Consider the following 22494-nt stretch of genomic DNA (forward strand, 5'->3'; position numbering starts at 1 on the left):
CCTTCCCTTCTGAGCCCTCCTAATTGTCCAAAGAGTAGTTTATGACTACATATAGGGTATTCCTATACTCTGGAGACATTGCGTTCCTAATGTTGGGGGGCTTTTATTCCTTGTGAAAATGAAAAATTTTGAGCTAAAACTACATCTTATTGGAAAAAAATAATAATTTTTCACCGCCCAATGCTAATCAATTCATAAAAATACCTGTGGGATCAAAATGCTCACTATACCCCTAGATGAATTCCTCAATGGGTGTAGTTTCCCAAATTGAGCCACTTTTCAGGGGTTTCCACTTTACTGGTGACTTAGGGGCTATGCAAATGGTGCTCCCTCTGTTCTGAGCCCTGCCAGTTTATGACCACATTTAGAGCATTGCCGTACTCAGAAGAAAATGCTTTACAATTGTTGGTGTGCTTTTTTTTTTCCTTTAGTCCTTGTTATTGGGAAAAAAAAATTATTTTCGTGGCCCAATTCCAGTAAAATCTATGAAACACATGTGGGGTCAAAATTGTCATTTTGAGGGTGTTGCCTATGTTCTGGCACCACGAGACCACTTCAAACTTGACCATAGTGCCTAAAATATATTCTAATAAAAAGAAGGCCCCAAAATCCACTTGGGCCGAATGTGGGATGTTTCTAAAACTTTGGAATCTGGGTAATAAATATTGAGTTGCATTTCTCTAACACATCCTGTGTTACAGGGAAAAAAGGCTTAAAATGTAATACCTGCAAAAAATAATAAAATGTTAATATGTTTCAATTTCCGCTTCACTTTCCTTTCATTCGTGTGAAATGCCTAAAGGGTTAAACTGAAATGCTGTTTTGAATACTTTGAGGGTGCAGTTTTTAAATGTTGTGATTTGTAGGGGATTTCTGACATATAGACCCCTCAATGCCACCTAAGAACTGAACTGTTCCCTAAAAACATAGCTTTTGGAAATTTCCTTGAAAATGTGATTAATTGCTGCTCAAGTTATAAGCCTTGTAATGTCCTATAAATACAAAAGGATGCTCAAAAAATGTATATAAATATAAAGTAGACTAATTTGTGTGGTATAACTATCTGTCTTGCAAGCAGACACATTTAAATTTAGAAAAATGCTAATGTTTCCAAATTTTCTCAAAATGTTGGTGTTTTTTTTAATACATAAACACTGAATATATCTTACATTTTTTTTACCACTAGCAAAGTACAATGTGTCCCGAGAAAACAGTGTCAGAATCGCTTGGATAAGTAAAAGCGCTACCAAGTTATTACCACATAAAGTGAGGCGTGTCAGATTTGAAAAATGAGTGTCAGGAAGGTGAAAATTGGCTGCAACTGGAAGGGGTTAATTGCATTGCCTTGTATATACTGTAACAGATGTGTTACAAATATTTTATTTCTTCTTCAAGCTGCTTCTGGTGGAGAGGTTCTACTTTTTTCAAAGAAAACATTGTCAGAAAGACTTGGGAAGAGGATTACTCCACCTACTGATATTCCTGAGTTCCAACCAAAGAAAGGTATTTCAAGGCTAGAAAACAAAGTGCTTTTGACACATTTGCAGTGGCAGGCTGCTGCCAGATGTTACCGGTTTTAAATTTTCCCCCCATAAATGAATAGTTAAAATAAGAAACTTTAATATTTCTAATTACAGAAAAAAAAGCCTACTTCTCACACGCCCCTCCCCTGTTTACTGCAGTAATCATTCACTCTGAATTTACTGGTAAAATCCATCTTCAGTAAGACAGTGATTAAGGCGAATAAGGGATCTGGTTACATCTGCTGCCCATAGAAGTCTATGGAGAGGAGAGGGGGAGAAAGGGAGCAGCTTCAAATAGAGACACAGAACACTTACTAGAAACTGAATTAGCCTATCTCACCCCAGTCTTGGATTAACAGCTACACTGCTCATCACTTCTGTATAATGTCCTCCATTCTGCTTCTGGAGGTATGCTGCAAAGAGATAGGAAAGCAGGAACTCCTTTGTTTTTCATCTGTGTGCTGTGTATAGGAAACATCGTAGCAGCTTGTCTCAACCCGCTCTGTAGCTGAGTTCAGGGAAAGCTGACAATTAAAAATAGAGCCTGCCGAGGGGGACAACTGCGGTCTAATGCAGGATGCAAGTCAATAAAATGGCCAGAATTGTTGTTATTACTCATGCGCACACACACACACACACACACACACACACACACACACACACACACACACACACACACACACAACACAGCACAGCTTATTAAGGCCCTTTCACACAGAGTATTTTGACGTGCTGAACATCATGAGCAAGAGCAGCGCTGCATTGTGTGCTTGACAATCACACAACGCCGCTCCGAAAGTGATCAGCGCCAACAAGCACAGAATGAAACACCACTTTACACTCCTGTTTATTAGTGCTGGTAAGTTCATAGGAAAGTGCTGCTCTCTCTCACTGTATTCAGGGCCACCAAGCACACGAACATGCTGGATACCAGGAGAAGGGAGCGTTCCAGGAATACATGCCCCGCTTGCCAGTTGAGGCACGAATGTCACAGGTTGCCGACCCCTAGTCTTCCTACATGGCATTTTGTTTTTTGCAGCATTTTTGGGGTTATAAAAAGTCGTTCTAAGAGTTCTGAAAGTTATTTTCATGGGGAATACAATTTATTACTAAAACAGACGTGATGGGAGAGGTGCTCAGTCATCTTCAAGACCAGGGTTGTTTGCGCCTTTAAGGGGTTGTACCAGAATAGAGAACGATCACCTATCCACGAAATAGGTATCCACGAAATAGGTGATAATTGTGTGATCGCTGGGGGCTGCTTCCCATTAATGTCTGTGGGACTGAAGGATACAGCCGAGTGCTGCACTCTGTTGTATCCATCAGTCCCATAGACTTTGAATGGAGCATTGGCATACTCAGCCATCTCTCCATTCAAAGTTCTCTTGACTGCGGTCATTCAGCAAAGAGGAACGGGGTGGGGGGTGTTCGGAACCTCCGTTCTCTTGATAGCTGGGGGTCCAAAAAAGCAATTCCTTTTTTTTCCTGCTTATATCGTTGAGGGCCACTGCATAGGAGCCAGACACAAGGTAAGAAAACTTTTGGCACATGCTGAGGCAGGCCCATGCCCTTTCACAAGCACTGGCTAAATCTGTTTTAGCTTAGTGCCTTTAGGAGGCTGACGTGAAGGGATCCACAGGTCTGCTGCTTTTTATTTTAGTTTTGTTTCTTTTCTATCCTTGGCTTTAACTAGGTTGTCAGCCTGGTCACCAGCCTAGTCAACCTCATGCTGAACCCGGTAAACTAGGCAGTTCACTGCAGTGACTTTCTCTCACTGCTTTGTTGTCTGTATCCTCAGATGGAGTGCAAGTAACCCCACTATATGTGCGAGGTTATAGAGGAGTCGACCCTGCGTACACTTGAAGACTGCGGAGGCCGAGTATGATTATCCCCCACTGGAACTCTGAGGGTTATTCCCACTATCTTCTAGTGGGATCGTTGTCTATATGGAGAGGTGCATTTATTTCATTGGAACTATCATAGGAACATACCTTGGGGAATATGCTGCACCAGTGGCTTGTTAGGGGCCATTTTCTGCCTATTTTCACTGTGAGGGAACGAGCACCATACTGCACCATATGTGATGCTTACCCAGTCAGCACCTCAGGCCAGGTCCTTTTACTCCAATCCTCAGCTTGCAGAAGCGCTAGGCTGCAATATCGTCCGTACACTCCACCTAGCTCTCACGTAATCCTCGTGGTCCTATCAGCTGGCATCACGCTATTGACTAAAGGGAGTCTTTCTTGAAGAGGCCGGCTCAGGAGCAGGGCAGCTGTACCACAGTGCGAGCTCATGAAGGGATGGTCCTTTTGGTTCCCACAGGCAGACTCCTGTTACTTTCTCTACTACACAGCAACGGCTCTTGTAGGCCAGCCTCAGGACTAATTATCGGTTTCTTTCTAAGGGGTCACTTAATTTTGTAATAATTGCAGCTTTCCCCAGGGGTCACTCCTACCTTTGACACTACTGGTTGCCCATTAGTTGTCTGTTTTTTTGTTTTTTTTTCCCCCCCTCTCCCTTGTGACATAGGTTCCACCAGGCAGCCGGCACAAGGGGCCAGATTTGCATACTATAACTGTGGCAAATATAATAAAAAGTTTACATTTGCCCAGTCTAACCCTTTTTATCCACCATGTCTGCAATACAGCACTACCCCTAGGATGTGGCACCTCCTAAATGCGCCAGGTTTTTTTCCTTAGGTGAAATTTTCATGCTCTCCCAAACCATGGTTTTGGAGCACCTGTCTTCCCAGATAGCGGCTGAACTTAATGCCCCTCTTTCCTGGATAATAGTCCACCTCTCGTTGCCGATCACTTAATAGGTGCATAAGTACCAGAGACAAGTCTCGCTCCTCCTTGAAGAATCTCTGTCACCAGATTATAAGTGCCCTATCTCCTACATAATCTGATTGGCGCTGTAATGTAGATAACAGCAGTGGTTTTTATTTTGAAAAACGATAATTTTTGAGCAAGTTATGAGCTAGTTTAGATTTATGCTAATGAGTTTCTCAATGGACAACTGAGTGTGTTTTTACTTTTTGCCAACTGGGTGTTGTACAGAGGAGTGTATGAGGCTGACCAATCAGTGACTAATCAGTGTCCTACACTTCTCATTGTTCCAGCCCAGCTTCTTTCACTGCACAATCACACTGTGCTTTGGATCATACTGGGCTGGAACAATGAGAAGTGTAGGACACTGATTGGTCAGCCTCATACACTCCTCTGTACAACACCCAGTTGGTAAAAAGTAAAAACACGCCCAGTTGTCCATTGAGCAACTCATTAGCATAAATCTAAACTAGCTCATAACTTGCTCAAAAATGATTGTTTTTCAAAATAAAAACCACTGCTGTTATCTACATTACAGCGCCAATCAGATTATGTAGGAGATAGAGCATTTATAATCTGGTGACCGAGCCTCTTTAAGTTCCCTCCAGCGGTCCCCTATTAGGCTTATCAATGGAGAAGCTACTTCAAACCAGGATCAGTCGTCTTCCTTCAGTGCATCTTTTGATTTGGATTAAGGCCTCCAACACACGAGCGTCTTTGGCCTGTGATATATGGTCCGTATGTCGGCCGCATTTCCCGGACCGAACACACTGCAGGGAGCCGGGCTCCTAGCATCATAGTTATCTATGATGCTAGGTGTCATTGCTCCGTTGCGGGACAACTGTCCCGTACTGTAATCATGTTTTCAATACGGGACAGTAGTTCCGTGGAGAGGCAGTGACACCTAGGGTCATAGATAACTATGATGCTAGGAGCCCGCCTCCACGAGTGGGTTCGGTCCGGGAAACACGGCCAACGTACGCGACCGTATATAATGGCCCGAACACGCTCGTGAGTGAGGTGCCCAAGAATCAGAGCATGACTGACAGCTGCCATGGAGGTGTTAAGTGTTAACAGGGACACCTTTCATGTAAAGGATGACCCCACCACCCCCTTCCCAGAAAGTGCCACCCTTACAGCACTCACGACACCAAAGGCTATGCTTTCCAAACCATAGAGAGTTTGAGGAATTTTTATGCAAAGAACAGAAGCATCTATTGACAGACAACTGTCTATTTCAAAACTCATTATCTCTAATTGGTCTGGTTTTCCTTCTGTAGATCTGCCGATCTCAACGCTGTCCCTTTTCTCCATGTTGTTCGTTCCCTTCTACAGTAGGTTATTGTCTCCGTACCAGACTCGGATCTTTTTCAGGGGTTCTACTCGAATCTATTCCAAGTCCCCAAAAACAAAGGATCAGTCAGCCCAATCTTGTATTTCAACTGATTAGTTCACGTTCTGAGGTTTCGCATGGTATCCCTAAGGTTGGTGGTCACATCGCTGGAACAAGAAGAATTCCTCTAGTCTATCGACATTCGTAATGCACACCCCCACATCCCTATCGCAAAGACTCACCAGCGCTTCCTTCGTTTCACAAGGAAGGTTCTCAACATTTTCAGCTTGTCGCCCTCCCCTTCGGACCCTCCACAGTTATTTAACAAGGTCCTTGAGACGCTCATGCGCCTCTCCGCACCAGGTGAATCGCTGCCAACCCCTAGCTGAACGACCTCTTGATGAAGGTCCTCTCCAGACAGGTCAGTCTTTTGCCGGGCCGGGTACGCCAACCTAGTTAACCTACTCGCAGATCCGCTACTCCACCCCACTTTCCCTTAGATGGGAAAGCCAAGCTCTGAGGGCCCGGGGTCTCTCTAAACCAGTTATCCAGAGCATTTTGAAGGCCATATGTGGAAGACTTTTTTCTTGCCGGTGTTAACAGCATAATTTCCGTCCTGTTACGTTCCACGCCTAGGATCTGTTCTTCCTGCAATCAGGCCTTGAACGAGGACTTGGCCTATCTTCCCTTAAGGGTCATGTCTCTGTCAATTCTTTTTCCAGAAAACTTTGCCCTTTAGTTTTCATGAGAAGACTTTTTTTATTTGCATGGGGTGGCCCATTCGGTCCCTTCCTTCTGACGTACCATTGAGACTTGGCATCTTTGGTCCTGAGGACGGTTTAGGTGGCTTCTATGGAACCCTTGAGAAAAGTTTTGCTTTGTCAACTCTTTTGGAAGAGTGCTTTCCTGGTGGCGGTCGCCTATATCAGATGGGTTTTGGAACTGGCTGCTCTGTCCCCGCTTTGGTCATCCATGGGAATAAAGTGGTGTTCTGACAATTCATGTCCTTTCTCCCTAAGGTGGTTTCTGCCTTCCATTTCAGTAAAAAGATTGTCCTCCCTTCCTTTTGCCTCTCCCCATCTCATCTGAGGGAGCAGGCTTTGCATAGTCTTGATATGGTTTAGAGCAGTCTGCATTTATCCGGCTGCGACCAGACGTCTCGGGGGCCCAGATTTTCTCTGTCCTTCCTTAAAGAGGCTCTGTCACCAGATTATCAAATCCCTATCTCCTATTGAATGTGATGGGCGCTGCAATGTAGATAACAGCAAAGTTTTTTTTTTTAATTTTAAAAACGATCATTTTTGCCCAAGTTATGAGCAATTTTATATTTATGCAAATGAGCTTTTCAATGGACAACTGGGTGTGTTTTCTCGTGTATTACCAACTGGGCGTTGTGAATAGAAGTGTATGATGCTGACAAATCAGCATCATACACTTCTCATCGTTCCCACCCAGCTTCTTTCACTAAAGAGACACAGCATGACGTCACCCACAGGTCCTTCAACCTGGTCGTCGGACAAAGAAGATACATCGGCTGAAAGGCGTCCAAAAGGTTAATATGCTTGTCTCTAGGGAGTTTACTATGCTTACCTGCACATGGTGACGCTGCTGCAAATTCAACTGTACGCCTGGAGCTTTGGTGTCTTCTCTCTTCCGACGCCAAGGTTGAAGGACCTGTGCGTGACGTCATGCTGTGTCTGCAGTGAAAGAAGCTGGCTGGGAATGATGACGTCACCCACATGTCCTTCAACCTTGGCGTCGGAAGAGAAAAGACACCACAGTTCCAGGCGTACAGTTGAATTTGCAGCAGCATCACCATGTGCAGGTAAGCATAGTAAACTCCCTAGAGACGAGCATATTAACCTTTTGGACGCCTTTCTGTATCTTCTTTGTCGGACGACAAGGTTGAAGGACCTGTGGCTGACGTCACGCTGTGTGTCTTTAATGAAAGAAGCTGGGTGGGAATGATGAGAAGTGTATGATGCTGATTTGTCCGCATCATACTCTTCTATTCACAACGCCCAGTTGGTAAAAACACAATACACGCCCACTTGGTAAAAACACAATACACGCCCAGTTGGTAATACACGAGAAAACACGCCCAGATGTCCATTGAAAAGCTCATTTGCATAAATATAAAATTGCTCATAATTTGGGCAAAAGTGATCGTTTTTAAAAATAAAAAAAACTTTGCTGTTATCTACATTGCAGCGCCCATCACATTCAATAGGAGATAGGGATTTGATAATCTGGTGACAGAGCCTCTTTAACCCGTTCCCGCCGGATCACGTACAGTAACGTCATTAAAACTGGTGTCTTACCGCATTTTCACGTTACTGTACGCACATGGAGATGAAGCTGGCTCAGGAGCTGAGCCAGCGACATCACCGCTGGGTGACAGCTGTATGTTACAGCTGGCACCCTGAGGTATCAGGCAGGACCAGAGCTAGCCTCCGATCCGACCGATTAACCCCTCACATGCTGCGTTCAATAGAGATCGCAGCATGTGAGGAGTTTATAGCCACCGGCACCCCAGCAACGTGATCGCTGGGTTGCCGGTGGCTGCAAAGGCGATCGGAGGGCTAATGCTTACCTCCCGGTCCGCCAGTAACGGAATCCTCCTATGCCCCGTCGTCGGCGGGGCCCAGGAGGCTTCCGGTACCATCGGCAAGATGGCGCCGTCTCAGCTTCCGGCTCAGAAGCTGAGCTGGCGTCATCAGCAGTGGGTGTCCGCTGTATGTTACAGCGGACACCCCGATCTAACGCCGGGAACCGGAGCCAGCTCCGATTCCTGGCATTAACCCCTTCGATGCAGCGATCCATTGTGATCGCTGCATCCTAGAGGTTTTTAGAAAATCGGCAGCCTTGCCATGCGATGGCAAGGCTGGCGACTGCTGCTATGGCAACAGGAGCCCTAACAATGGACTCCTGTCTGCCATTACGTAAGCTGATTAGGCCCCGTCCAGAGGCGGAGCCTAATCGGCCTGCTGTCAGTGAACAACTGACAGTTTCAATACATTGCACTACATAGGTAGTGCAATGTATTAGAACATCAAACAAACAGTTGGACATTCAAGTCCCCTAGTGGGACTAAAGAAGAGTGTAAAAAAAGTAAAAATAAAAGTTGTAAAACATACAATAAAAGTTTCAAATAATAACACAAAACACAATCGCCCTTTTTCACTTATCAAGTCATTTATTATAGAAAAAAATAATAAAGCCATACATATTTGGTATCGCAGTGACCGTAACGACCTGAACTATAAAAATATTATGTTATTTATCCAGCGCAGTGAACGCCGTAAAAAAAAAACCTCAAACACTGCCATAATTACTGTTTTTTTGGTCAGACTTCCAAAAATTGAAATAAAAAGTGATCAAAAAGTCGCATGTATCCAAAAATGGTACCTAAAAAATCTATACCTCGTCTCGCAAAAAACAAGCCCTCATACAGCTCCATCGACGAAAAATGTAAAAGTTATGGCTCTCACAACTTGGCGACAGAAAAAATACATTCTCTTTCCAAAAGTAATTTTATTGTGCAAAAAGTTATAAAAATCGTACTGACCCGCAGAATAAAGGTAACATGTAGTTTATAACGTACAGTGAACGCTGTATATAAAAAAAAAAGTGGCACATGCTTTGCACGACATATTTGACACTGAATTGGCATATCTAGGGAAAAACTTTAATTTGTACCTTCCGCAGCGCAATCATTTATGGAAAAGTCACGTGGGGTGAAAATGCTCACTACACCTCTTAATAAATGCCTTGAGGGGTGCAGTTTCCAAAATGGGGTCACTTCTCAGGGGTTTCTTTTATTATTTCACATCAAAGCCTCTGCAATTGTGAACCAATACTTTATATGTCGCCAAATTAGGCCTCAATTTTACACGGTACTCTTTCACTCCTGAGCCCTGTCGAATGTCCAGGCAAAAGATTAGGGCCACACGTAGGGTGATTCTAAAACGGGGAAACACCGCATAATAATTGACAGCTGTCTTGTTATGGTGGCACAAGCTGGGCACCACATATTGGCGTATCTAAGGAAAAATTCCCATTTTCATTCTCCCACATCGTGTGCACACGAGTTTCTGCAAAACACCTGTGGGGTTAACATGCTCACTACACCCCTAGATGAATACCTTGAGGGTGTTGTTTCCAAAATGGGGTCACTTCTGGGGGGGATCCACTGTTTTGGTCCCACAGGGACTTTGCAAATGCAACATAGCGACCAGAAACCAAATGCAGCAAGATCTCTACACCAAAAGCAAATGGCGCTCCTTCCCTTCTGAGCCCTGCCGTGTGCCCAAACAGCATTTTATGACCACGTGTGGGGTATTTCCGTACTCCAGAGAAGTTGCTTTACAAATGTTGGGGTTCTTTTTTTCCTTTATTTGTTGAGAAAATTAAAAATTTGGAGCTAAAGCTACGTCTTATTGAAGAAAAAGGCTTTTTTTTCTTTTCACTGCCCAATTCTAATAAAATCTATGAAACACCTGTGGGAGCAAAATGCTCACTACACCCCTAGATGGATTCCTCAAGGGGTATAGTTTTCTCTATGGAGTCACTTTTTTGGCGTTTTCACTGTTTTGGTTCCTCAGGGGCTTTGCAAATGCGACATGGCCTGCCCAAACCATTCCTGCTAAATTTGAGCTCCAAAAGCCAAATAGCGCTCTTTCCCTTCTAAGCTCCGCCGTGTGTCCAAACATCCATTTATAACCACATGTGGGGTATTGTTTTACTCGGGAGAAATTGCTTTACAAATGTTGTGGTGCTTTTTCTCCTTTAGTCCTCGTGGAAATTAGAAAAAATTAGCTAAACCTACATTATCTTTGAAAGAATGACGATTTTCATTTTCTCGGCCTACTTACAATAATTTCTGCAAAAAACCTGCGGGGTCAAAATGCTCACTATACCCCTAGATAATTTCCTCAAGGGGTGTAGTTTTGGTGGATTTCCACTGTTTTGGCACCGAAAGTACCCTTGAAACCTGATATGGTGCCTAAAATATTTTCTAATAAAAAGGAGGCCCAAAATCCACTAGGTGCTCCTGATTTTCTGAGGCCGGTGCTTCAGTCCATTACCGCATTAGGGCCACATGTGGGATATTTCTAAAAACTGCAGAATCTGGGCAATAAATATTGAGTTGCGTTTCTCTGGTAAAAACTTGTGTTACAAAAAAAATAGATTAAAGAGGCTCTGTCACCAGATTTTGCAACCCCTATCTGCTATTGCAGCAGATAGGCGCTGCAATGTAGATTACAGTAACTTTTTTATTTTTAAAAAACGAGCATTTTTGGCCAAGTTATGACCATTTTTGTATTTATGCAAATGAGGCTTGCAAAAGTCCAAGTGGGCGTGTTTAAAGTAAAAGTCCAACTGGGCGTGTATTATGTGCGTACATCGGGGCGTTTTTACTACTTTTACTAGCTGGGCGTTCTGACGAGAAGTATTATCCACTTCTCTTCAGAACGCCCAGCTTCTGGCAGTGCAGACACACAGCATGTTCTCGAGAGATAACGCTGTGACGTCACTCACTTCCTGCCCCAGGTCCTGCATCGTGTCGGACGAGCGAGGACACATCGGCACCAGAGGCTACAGTTGATTCTGCAGCAGCATCAGCGTTTGCAGGTAAGTCGATGTAGCTACTTACCTGCAAACGCTGATGCTGCTGCAGAATCAACTGTAGCCTCTGGTGCCGATGTGGCCGACACGATGCAGGACCTGGGGCAGGAAGTGAGTGACGTCACAGCGTGATCTCTCGAGAACACGCTGTGTGTCTGCACTGCCAGAAGCTGGGCGTTCTGAAGAGAAGTGGATGATACTTCTCGTCAGAACGCCCAGCTAGTAAAAGTAGTAAAAACGCCCCGATGTACGCACATAATACACGCCCAGTTGGACTTTTACTTTAGACACGCCCACTTGGACTTTTGCAAGCCTCATTTGCATAAATACAAAAATGGTCATAACTTGGCCAAAAATGCTCGTTTTTTAAAAATAAAAGTTACTGTAATCTACATTGCAGCGCCGATCTGCTGCAATAGCAGATAGGGGTTGCAAAATCTGGTGACAGAGCCTCTTTAAATATGAATTTCTGCAAAAAAAAATGAAATTTGAAAATTTCACCTCTACGTTGCTTTAATTCCTGTGAAACGTTTAAAGGGTTAAGAAACTTTCTAAATGCTGTTTTGAAAACTTTGAGGGGTGAAGTTTTTAAAATGGGGTGACTTTTTGGGGGTTTCTAATATATAAGGCCCTAAAAGCCGCTTCACATTTGAACTGGCCCCTGTAAAAATAGCCTTTTGAAATTTTCTTGAAAATGTAAGAAATTGCTGCTAAAGTTCTAAGCCTTGTGACGTCATAGAAAAATAAAAGGACGTTCAAAAAACGATGCCAATCTAAAGTAGACATATGGGGGATGTTAATTAGCAACAATTTTGTGCGGTATAACTGCCTGTCTTACAAGCAGATACATTTACATTTAGAAAAATGCTAATTTTTGCAATTTTTCACAAAACTTTGGTGTTTTTCACTGGTAAATATTGAATTTATCGACCACATTTTTCCACTATCATAAAGTCCAATGTGTCACGAGAAAACAGTCTCCGAATCGCTTTGATAGGTAAAAGCGTTCCGGAGTTATTACCACATAAAGTGAAATATGTCAGATTTAAAAAAATGGGTCTGGTCCTGAAGGCCAAAATGAGCTTGGTCCTGAAGGGGTTAAAGGCTCTACTTTGGATTGGCAGCATCCAAGGCCACCATTGCACGTGGGATCTAGTCTGTGATTTTAAAAGCTCAAGGGTTAAGTTCCTCCCCTTCAGTTCACTGCCTATACTTCAAGGCCTCCTGGACGGTTAGGCATCAAGCTTCAATTGCTTAGTTATGCAAGGACACATCTTCACCAAATTGTAGTGAGCATTTTGACCCCACAGGTACTGTGTAAAAGATAATGCGCAGCAGATGGTGCAGCGTGAGATTTGCAATTTTATATATATATATATATATATATATATATATATATGCCATTTCAGTGTCCAATATATTGTGCCCAGCATGCGCCACCGGAGATATACATCCCTTAAATTGTAATGTGGGTTCTCCTGGGTACTGCAATACCCTACATGTGGCTGTTATCAGCTGCCTGGGTACACAGCAGGGCTTAGAAGGGAAAAATGAGGGGGATAAGCTGTGCGGAGTGCATCAGGGTAAATTAAAAATTAAGGGATGTATGATAAATTCTAAAACAATATTTCATACAGAGCCCTGGTTTTTCGGGACACGTGTCACATTGGTATATTGTCCTTCCTGATCCCCCTCTTATAGCAGACTTTGCACCTCTTTTGACTTTTTCCCTTCTTGCCAGTTTGGGGAACTTCTCCTGGAAAGTCTTGCCCTGGTACGATGCGTGTGGCCTCGCTTCCAGAAGTACTGGCTGCTCCCTCTTCTTGGTCCCTAAAGATTAAGTTCTTGATAACCACCTCTTGAAATTCCGGGAAAGTTCCCCTCTGGCCTGCACGTACGCATTGTACAATGCCATCTGTATGATGTGCACGGCCAGCTTCTTATACCACACCCTCGATTTCCTCAAGGCATTGTAGGGCTTCAGGACTTGATCTGACCAGTCCACCCCTCCCATGTACCTATTGTAGTCCAGGATGCAGTCTGGTTTGGGCGTATCTGTACTGGTACCTCGTACTGGTACATGGGTACTGGTGTAGCCATGTATTGTTGTCAATACAAAAACATCTCTCTTGTCCTTGACACACAATATGTTGCTGCTAGAATGTGCCCTACTCTCACCCCTTCTGAGTGTTTGCCCCAGCAGTGTTTTAGGGAGGCCTCTCATATTTTTTCTAGCAGTGCCGCATGCAACAGTACTTCTGGAAGCGAGGCAGTTGAAAAGTGGGACGCTGGTATAAAAATTATCCAGGTAGAGATGGTAACCCTGGTCCAGCAGTGGGTGCACCAAATCCCACACAATTTTTGCATTAATTCCCAGTAAGGGGGGGGGGGGGGCATTCTGGGGGCTGAATACTGCTGTCCTTCCCTTCGTATATCCTGAATTTATATGTATACCTTGATGCACTCTCGCTCAACTTTTACAACTTCACGCCATACCTTGCCCTCTTACTCGGCAGGTACTGGCGGAATTGAAGCCTCCCTTTAAAATGTACTAGGGACACATCTATAGAAATACACTTCTCGGGGGTGTATGCTTGGGCAAACCGGGCACTGAAATGGTCTAATAGGGGTATCAGTTTGTATAAACGGTCAAAACTGGGGTCATCTCGGGGTGGGCACTGCTCATTATCCGTATAATGTAAGAAGCGAAGTATTGCCTCATAACGCATCCTGGACATGGCCATACGGTACATCGGGGTGTGGTATAAGATGTCCGTGCTCCAGTAGGTCCTAATGGATGGCTTTTTCAGAAGCCCAATGTTCAAATGAAGTCCCCAGAACTTGCCCAACTTTGCTGCATCTACAGGGGTCCATCTGTGGGATTGGGCATAAAATGATGTGGGATTCTTTGTTATATACTGTTGGGCATATAAATTAGTCTGGGAGACCATTAGTTCTATAAAGTCATCAGTGAAGAAGAACTTTAAAAAGTCCATCTCACTGAGCCCTGCCGTGTTAAATTTTATCCTTGAGCTGCCCGTGTACTCTGGGATTTGGGGCTCATAAATGTATGGTGTGGGGGTCCAAGTGGGGTCACTTCGCTCTGGGGTTTCAACTGCGGTGGGGTCATTTCGCTCGGGGGTTTCAGCTGTAGTGGTGGTCCTGGGGCGTCTCCTAGGGGGTTCCTCTTTGTCACTGGATGAGGAGGTTGATAAGTAAAATAGTCTCGCCACTGTGTCGGAGGCAAGAAATGAATATGCCTCTTCGGCACTAAATGTCCGTTGGGACATGGTTGTTTGCTTCCCTAACTAAGCGATAGGCTGCTACCTAAACTAACCAAAAAAATCGGTGTTTCTATAGAACGAGTGGGCTTCCCTGAGACTAAACCTAACTAGGGCGAGGGTTCCTAACACTAAACCTAACTAGATTTTATTTGAACTTCCCTGAGACTAAATCTAACTATGGCGACTTTTCCCCGACACTAAACCTAACTAGATTTTTCCGAGCTTCCCTAACACTAAGCCTAACTACGGTGACGGGTACCTGACACTAAACCTATCTAGATTATTACGAGCTTCCCTGACGCTAAACCTAACTACGGTGATGGACCCCTAACGCTATATCTAACTACGGTGACAGATTTCTGAGGCTAAATTCCCTGACGCTATACCTAACTACGCTTTTGGACGGTCCCCTGACACTAACTAACCCTAATACTAAACTAACCAGTTAAATTGTCTAAATGAACTGGGTTTTTTTTTGTTGCTCTTTAAAAAAAAAAAAATTGTTTTATAGATTTTATAAGAAAAAAAATAATCCCCAGGGACCAAGAAATTGGTCCTGAAGACTAAGTGGTCAGTGATAGGAGATCACTGACCAAAAATGTGGGGGGAACACAAAAAGGAAGGGTACAAGAGTGGGTAGTGGATGGGAGAGGTGGGATACAGAAAAAAGTTGTTTTTGAGTCTTTTTTTGACTTTTTATGACTTTCTCTGTCTCTCTCTTCTTTACACAACCGCTCTGAACGCCTCGCTATCACCAACAGAGGCGTTCAGGGTGGATGTAGCAGGAAGTGAAGTCAGGGAGAGGACGTTTATACATCAATCGCCGCTATTGGACAGTTACTCACTGACTGTCCAATAGCAGCGATCGCGGCAGGTCCCGACGTATTTAGCTGTGATAGCCTGCTGTCCGTAACAGCAGCTGTCACAGCTCGTGCGCGCGCCGATGGAAAATGGCGATGCATTTTCCCTGTGACGTACTATTCCGTCATGGAGCGCGAACGAGACGCTTTCCATGACGGAATAGTACGTCACTGAGCGTCAAGGGGTTAAGCTTGATCATACTCAAAATTTAGACCTTTGTCCGTTGGCCTGTCACCTGATGAACTCTTAGATGTACCCTTCTGTCAGATGGGTATATTTTTTTTTAAAACTCCTTAGTCATGGGGAAAAAATTGATTGGAGTTTTTGGCCGTTTTTTATATTTTGGCAGTACTGTGCAGTTTGAAATTAAATACAAAATATTGTCCTACTCTAGCAGCCAGAACAATAGGATAAATCTCCTGAATAGTAGAGCAGACTAAGGCTTCGTTCACATATGCGTTAGGGTCCGGTTCTGACGTTCCGTCTGAGCTTACTGTCAGAAGCTCAGTTTCCGTTTGCATCACCATTGATTTCAATGGTGACTGATCCGGTGCCAATGGTTTCCGTTCGTTTCAGTTGTGCAAGGGTTCCGTCGTTTTGACAGAACCGGACCCTGATGCAGATGTGAACGAAGCCTAATGTCAATTTGCAACCGGCTGCAAGATAATCTCATTAAAATAGTAGGAGGATTAGAATGACAGATGACCGCTTTATTGTTTACTTGATGTGCCTAGATAAAGATATCTTAGACAGACTGGCAACGAGAAGTGCAAAAAATCAAGGAGAAAAAGCATAAGATCTGAATCGCAGTTTCTGAGGGAGCCAGAACTATGCATGTGTGATTCTAAACGAACAAATCACTTGACGTAGTTATAGTAAGTGTCCCTGCTTATCCCCCTTTAGTTGTAAAAATTGTGTCCGCGGTCATCAGAACACGCACGTCACAGCAGCCCCACTTCCCAAATACACAGCAGCACTGATCAAACAAAACTATCTCTCTCATCAAAATAGTAAGGTTTGTCATTAACAAATCTCTGTTTTTCAGTTCAAATTTCCAAACTTTGAAACTACCGGCAAGTTATGCTATCAGAACAAAGCGGCATAGAATCAGGTTACAAATTAAATTCCACTAGAAGAAAATATTTTGCTTTTATTTCCAATTTTATGTTGTTTTGGTAGTACGAACACTATGAAAGCCTTAGGCTATGTTCACACGGAGTATTTTGCAGGAGGAATATCTGCCTCAAAATTCCGTTTGGAAGTTTGAGGCAGATTTTCCTCTCCCTGCTCGCCGATTTTCGCTGAGTTTTTCGCTGCGTTTTTCACCCGCTGCCATTGAGCGCTGCGGGCATAAAACACAGCGAAATACGCTTTCTCTGCCTCCCATTGAAGTCAATGGGAGGTCAGAGGCGGAAGCGCCCGAAGATAGGGCATGTCGCTTCGTTTTCCCCGCGAGGCAGTTTTACTGCTCGCGGGAAAAAGACGCTGACGCCTCCCATTGAAATCAATGGGAGGCATTTTCGGGCCGTTTTTGCCGAGTTTTGCGACGCGGTTTCCGCGTCAAAAAACTCGGCAATATACTCCGTGTGAACATAGCCTTATGTTTTTTCATTTTTCTTCCTACACTTGATCATTGAGACAGCTTGTTGATCGGCGCTCGTTTGCTCCTTTCACAAGGAGTTATGTATGGGGACGAGCGCTTATTACTCCGATTGCTCGTCCTCCTACAATCCTATCATGTTGGCAGCACGTCTCCCTGTTTACACAGAAAGATGTGCTGCCGACTACTATAATATTTTCTGCATTTAAAACTATTGCTCGTTCATCGGCTGACCGTTGCCCTGTTTACACACTGCAATTATCAGGAAGGAGCATTCTGTGAATGCTCATTTGCCTGATAATTGACCTGTGTAAAAGGTCCTATAGAATCAAATGCTAACAAAGGTTCCTAAATTTTGATTACTTAAATGCAGTGATATTCTGTATCTACAGTATATATTCTGTGAAAGTGATCAATTACCATTTAGTTATTGATATCTGTCATAAGTAGATATATTGTGGGATGTTTGCATTTTATTTACTTATGTAGAAGTGGATGAATGATACACACAAAGGGTATAATGCTTAACCCCTTAATGACCGGGCCATTTTGCACGTTAATGACCAAGGATTATTTTTATTTTTTTCACGGTCGCATTCCAAGAGTCGTAACTTTTTTTTTTATTCCGTCGACATAGCCGTATAAGTGCTTGTTTTTTGCGGGACGAGTTGTATTTTGTAATTGTACCATTTTTAGATGCTTATAACATATTGATTAACTTTTATTAACTTTATTTTAGGAGAGAATTGAAAATAAGCAGCTATTCCAGCATTAATTTTCACGTTATAAATTTACGCCGTTTACTATGCAGTGTAAATAACATGTTCACTTTATTCTATGGGTCGGCACGATTATGGGGATACTTAATATGTAAAGGTTTTATATGTTTTCCAACGTTTGCACAATAAAAAGCCTTTTAGAAAAAAATTACTTGTTTTTGCATCGCCGCATTCCAAGAGCCGTAACGTTTTTATTTTTCCGTCGATGTGGCCATATGTGGGCTTTATTTTTGTGGGCCAATGTGTAGTTTTCATTAGTACTATTTTGGGGTACATAGGACTTATAGATTAACTTTTATTTTTTTTATGGGGGGAATGGGAGAAAAGAGAGAATTTTGCCGTTGTTTTTTGCGTTTTCTTTGGACGCCGTTCATCCGGCGGTTTAATTAATGTGTTCATTTTATTGTTCAAGTCGTTACGATCGCGGGGATACCATATATGTGTTTGTGTGATTTGTTTTGACACTTTTACTAAATAAAACCACTTTTTGGGCCAAAAAAGTAGTTTTATTTGACTTTGACTGTATTTTTTTTTTTTTCACAAACTTTATTTAACTGATTGTCATTTTTTTTTTACGTCCCATCAGGGGACTTCACTATGCGATCTGTTGATCGCATATATAATGCTTTGGTATACTTAGTATACCAAAGCATTATTGCCTGTCAGTGTAAAACTGACAGGCAACCTATTAGGTCATGCCTCTTGCATCGCCTAACAGGCAGATGCTGAAGACAGACCTGGGGGTCTTTGTTAGACCCCCGGCTGTCATGGAAACCCGACGGCGACCCGCGATTTGTTTGCGGGGGGCGCCGATCGGGTGACAGAGGGAGCCCCCTCCCTCTGTCAAACATATTAAATGCCGCTGTCACTATTGACAGCGGCATTTAATGGGTTAAACTGCCGGAATCGGCGCGCGCTACGATTCCGGCAGTTGCAGCAGGAGCCAGGCTGTGTATAACAGCCGGGCTCCTGCCGCTGATCGCATGGGTACGCTGTCAGTACCCGCGCGATCACAGGACGGATATATCCGTCCTCCTGCGCGAACTAGCAGCTGCTGAGGACGGATATATCCGTCCTTCGGCGTTAAGGAGTTAAGCTTCATCAAGATTGTTTTCCATATCCTGCGTTGTTCAGTATTTTGAATACAACCTGGAAAAAATGTTTATGCTTGGTGCAGTAATCTACAGGGAATGGGGGTATACATCTACTAATGTCAGGCTCCAGAGCAGTAGCGTCAACAAAATCTCATGTGTTATTCTCGGGTCTATGTTCACCAAAACTGTAAACTACATCATCTGTTGACAATCTGGATGCAATGTCCCTGATTTATACCTATTTCTTCTGTTTTTTTATGTTGCGGTAGAGAGCTGACTGCATTTATTTATTTTTTTGCTCTGCAGAGACCACTACGAATACAGGGGCTGACTTCCGCATTAAGACTCTTGAAGAAATCCGTCAGGAAAAAGCAAATAGTCTACATACTCAAAGTGAAGACAAAGTCCACAAGCTTTTGCCCAAGCACCAAACAATGATTTACATTAAATCATTAAGTGAAATTCAAGCAGAAAAGAGAATGAGACAACTGAAGGATGGGATACAGAAATGTGAGAACATAAAATATGAAAAAGACAGCAAAACGGATAACGAGCTTGAACCAAGAAATGAAAGAAATACAGCAGAAAATAATACAAACCCAACTGAAACTACACAAAACCAGGCTGGTCTTAATTGTAAAGTTCAGAGTGAAAGAAAATTCAAACGGTCCATTATAAATGACAATATTTCCAGCACTAAACCCCTTTCGATGAGTTTGAAGAGATCAAAAGACAGTTTGCAGTCAATAGAAAAAGTTAGAGTTAAAACCCTTGAAGAGATCAGACAAGAGAAAACTCTCCGTCTCCAGCAAACTGCAAAATCAGAGAAAGTGGAGTCTGTATCTCAACTACAGGCTTTATCCAACCACAAAAAGATCCTGAGGCTCTCCAAACTTCCAGGTAAGCAACATTATCTTAGACATTAGCATGAACAATATAGTCTTATGTAATTTTCAATCTGGAGCACGATCACGCCAGATATGTCCAGATATGTTGCCACATATAAGCAAGACTGTATATAGGACTTCTTGCATATGTCTGCACTACTACCCATTACAATTTCTTGTTGCTGTCATTTTTAATGCAGCAAACAGTATTGCAATTTTGTCAGTTTAACCCTTTTTTTTATTATTTTCTATCAGACGTAGCTATGAGACCATGTTTTTCGCGGGACAAGTTGTACTCTATGTAGGTGTCATTTTTCGGTACATTTACATTATCGTTTAATTTATAATCATTTTTATTTTGGCAAAAATGCTGAAAAGAAGCAGTTTTTGTTAATAATATTTTTTTCATTTGTTTAACCCCTTAAGGACGCAGGCTTATTTTGGCCTTAAGGCTCAGAGCCCATTTTTCAAATCTGACATGTTTCACTTTATGTGGTAATGCTTAAACCTATCCAAGCGATTCTGAGACCCCTCAAAGTATTCAAAACAGCATTTAGAAAGTTTTTTAAACCTTCAGGCATTTCACAAGAATTAAAGCAAAGTGGAGGTGACATTTGCAAATTTAATTTTTCTTGCTGAATTTCAATCTTATTAAAAAAAAATTCTGTAACACAGAACTTTTTACCAGAGAAATACTATTAAATATGTATTGTCCAGATTCTGCAGTTTTTAGAAATGTCCCACATGTGGCTCTAGTGCGCTCGTGGACTAAAAGAACCTTGTGCATTTTGAGGCCTCTTTTTTCTTAGAATATATTTTAGGCAGCATGCCAGGTTTGAAGAGGTGTTGAGGTGCCAAAACAGTAGGAATCCCCCAATAGTGACCCCATTTTGGAAACTGCACCCCTCAAGGAATTCATTTATGGTGGTTGCTACCATTTTGACCGCACAGTTTTTTCACAGCACCTATTTGAATTGGGCTGCGAAATTAAAAAAATTTAATTTTTTCCAACAAAATGTCATTTGTGATCAAAATTTCTTATTTTCACAGGGAACAAAATACCCCATTTTGTTTCCCAATTTGTCCTTAGTGCAGCAATACCCCATTTGTGGTGGTAAACTGCCGTTTGGGCCCATGGGAGGGCTCAGAAGGAAAAGCGCGCCATGTGTTTGTTTTTAGTCCAGATTTTGCTGGATTGGTTTTCGGGTGCCATGTCGCATTTGCAGAGCCCCAGAGGTATCAAAGCAATGGAAACCCACCAGAAGTGACCCAATTTTGGAAACTACACCCCTCAAGGAATTCAAATATGGTTGCTGTTACAATTTTGACCGCACAGTTTTTTCACAGCACCTATTTGAATTGGGCTGTGAAATTAAAAAAATGAAATTTTTTCCAATAAGATATCATTTTTTTAATCAAAATTTCTTATTTTCACAGGGAACAAAATACCCCATTTTGTTGCCCAATTTCTCCTGAGTGCAGCAATACCCCATTTGTGGCGATAAACTGCCGTTTGGGCCCATGGGAGGCCTCAGAAGGGAAGGAGTTCTGTGTGTTTGGAGTGCAGATTTTGCTGGTTTGGTTTTCGGGTGCCATGTCGCATTTGCAGAGCCCCAGAGGTATCAAAGCAATGGAAACCCACAAGAAGTGACCCCATTTTGGAAACTACACCACTCAAGGAATTCATTTATGAGTAATGTGACCATTTAGACACCATAGTTTCTTCACAGAACTTATTTGAATTGGGCTGGGAATTTAAAAAAAAATATTTTTTCCAATAATATGTCGTTTTAGCTCAAAAATTCTTATTTTCACAAGAAATAAAATACTACATTTTGTTGCCCAATTTGTCCTGAGTGCGGTAATACCCCATTTGTGGTGATAAACTGCCGTTTGGGCCCATGGGAGGACTCAGAACGAAAGGACCACCATTTGGCCTAGTGGGGATTTTTGGTGCGAAGTCATGTATGCAGAAGCCCCTGAGGTACCAGTACAGTTGAAACCCGCAAGAAGTGACCCCGTTTTAAAAATAACACCCTTGAGGCATTCGTCTAGAGGTGTAGTGAGCATTTTGACCGGAGACATACACCCCATAAACTGTAATGTTGGTTCTCACGGGTACGGCAATACCCTCAATGTGGCTGTTATCAGCTGCCTGGGCACATGGCAGGGCTCAGAAGGGAAAGATGAGGGGGATAAGATGTGCGGAGTGCATCAGGGTAAGTAAAATTGGGGTAAATTATAAACCAAGGCATGTATGATAAATTTTAAAACACTCTTTCATATAGAGCTCTGGTTTTTCGGGACACGCGTCACATTGATATATTGTGTCCTCCCTTATCCCTCTCTTATAGCAGACTTTGCACCTCTTTTGACTTTTTCCCTTCTTGCCAGTTTGGGGAGCTTCTCCTGGAAAGTGTTGCCCTGGTACGATGTGTGTGGCCCCGCTTCCAGAATTACTGGGTGCCCACCTTCCTGGTCCCTAAAGATTAGTTTCTTGATAACCACCTCTTGAAATTCCAGGAAAGTTCCCCTCTGGCCTGTACATCGACGTAGCAGGTACACATTGTACAATGCCATCTGTATGATGTGCACGGCCAGCTTCTTATACCACACCGCATGGCGCTGTAGGGCTTCAGGACTTGATCTGACAAGTCCACCCCTCCCATGCACCTGT

At 43.0% G+C, this 22494-nt stretch overlaps 1 protein-coding gene across 11 annotated transcripts in view; it reads left to right on the forward strand.

The window, feature by feature from the left end:
* Positions 1-22494, forward strand: part of ZC3H11A (zinc finger CCCH-type containing 11A) — a 212637-nt gene that overhangs the window by 121520 nt on the left and 68623 nt on the right. For 10 of the 11 annotated variants that reach the window (XM_075853611.1, XM_075853604.1, XM_075853605.1 and 7 more), the window contains 2 exons: positions 1396-1503; positions 19237-19830. In XM_075853611.1, coding sequence (XP_075709726.1) covers positions 1396-1503; positions 19237-19830 — 702 coding nt within the window. The remainder of the gene's footprint in view (positions 1-1395; positions 1504-19236; positions 19831-22494) is intronic. The other variant, XM_075853614.1, reaches the window with a different exon arrangement.

The sequence above is a fragment of the Rhinoderma darwinii genome, chromosome 2, assembly GCF_050947455.1.
Source record: "Rhinoderma darwinii isolate aRhiDar2 chromosome 2, aRhiDar2.hap1, whole genome shotgun sequence".
NCBI lineage: Eukaryota > Metazoa > Chordata > Amphibia > Anura > Rhinodermatidae > Rhinoderma > Rhinoderma darwinii.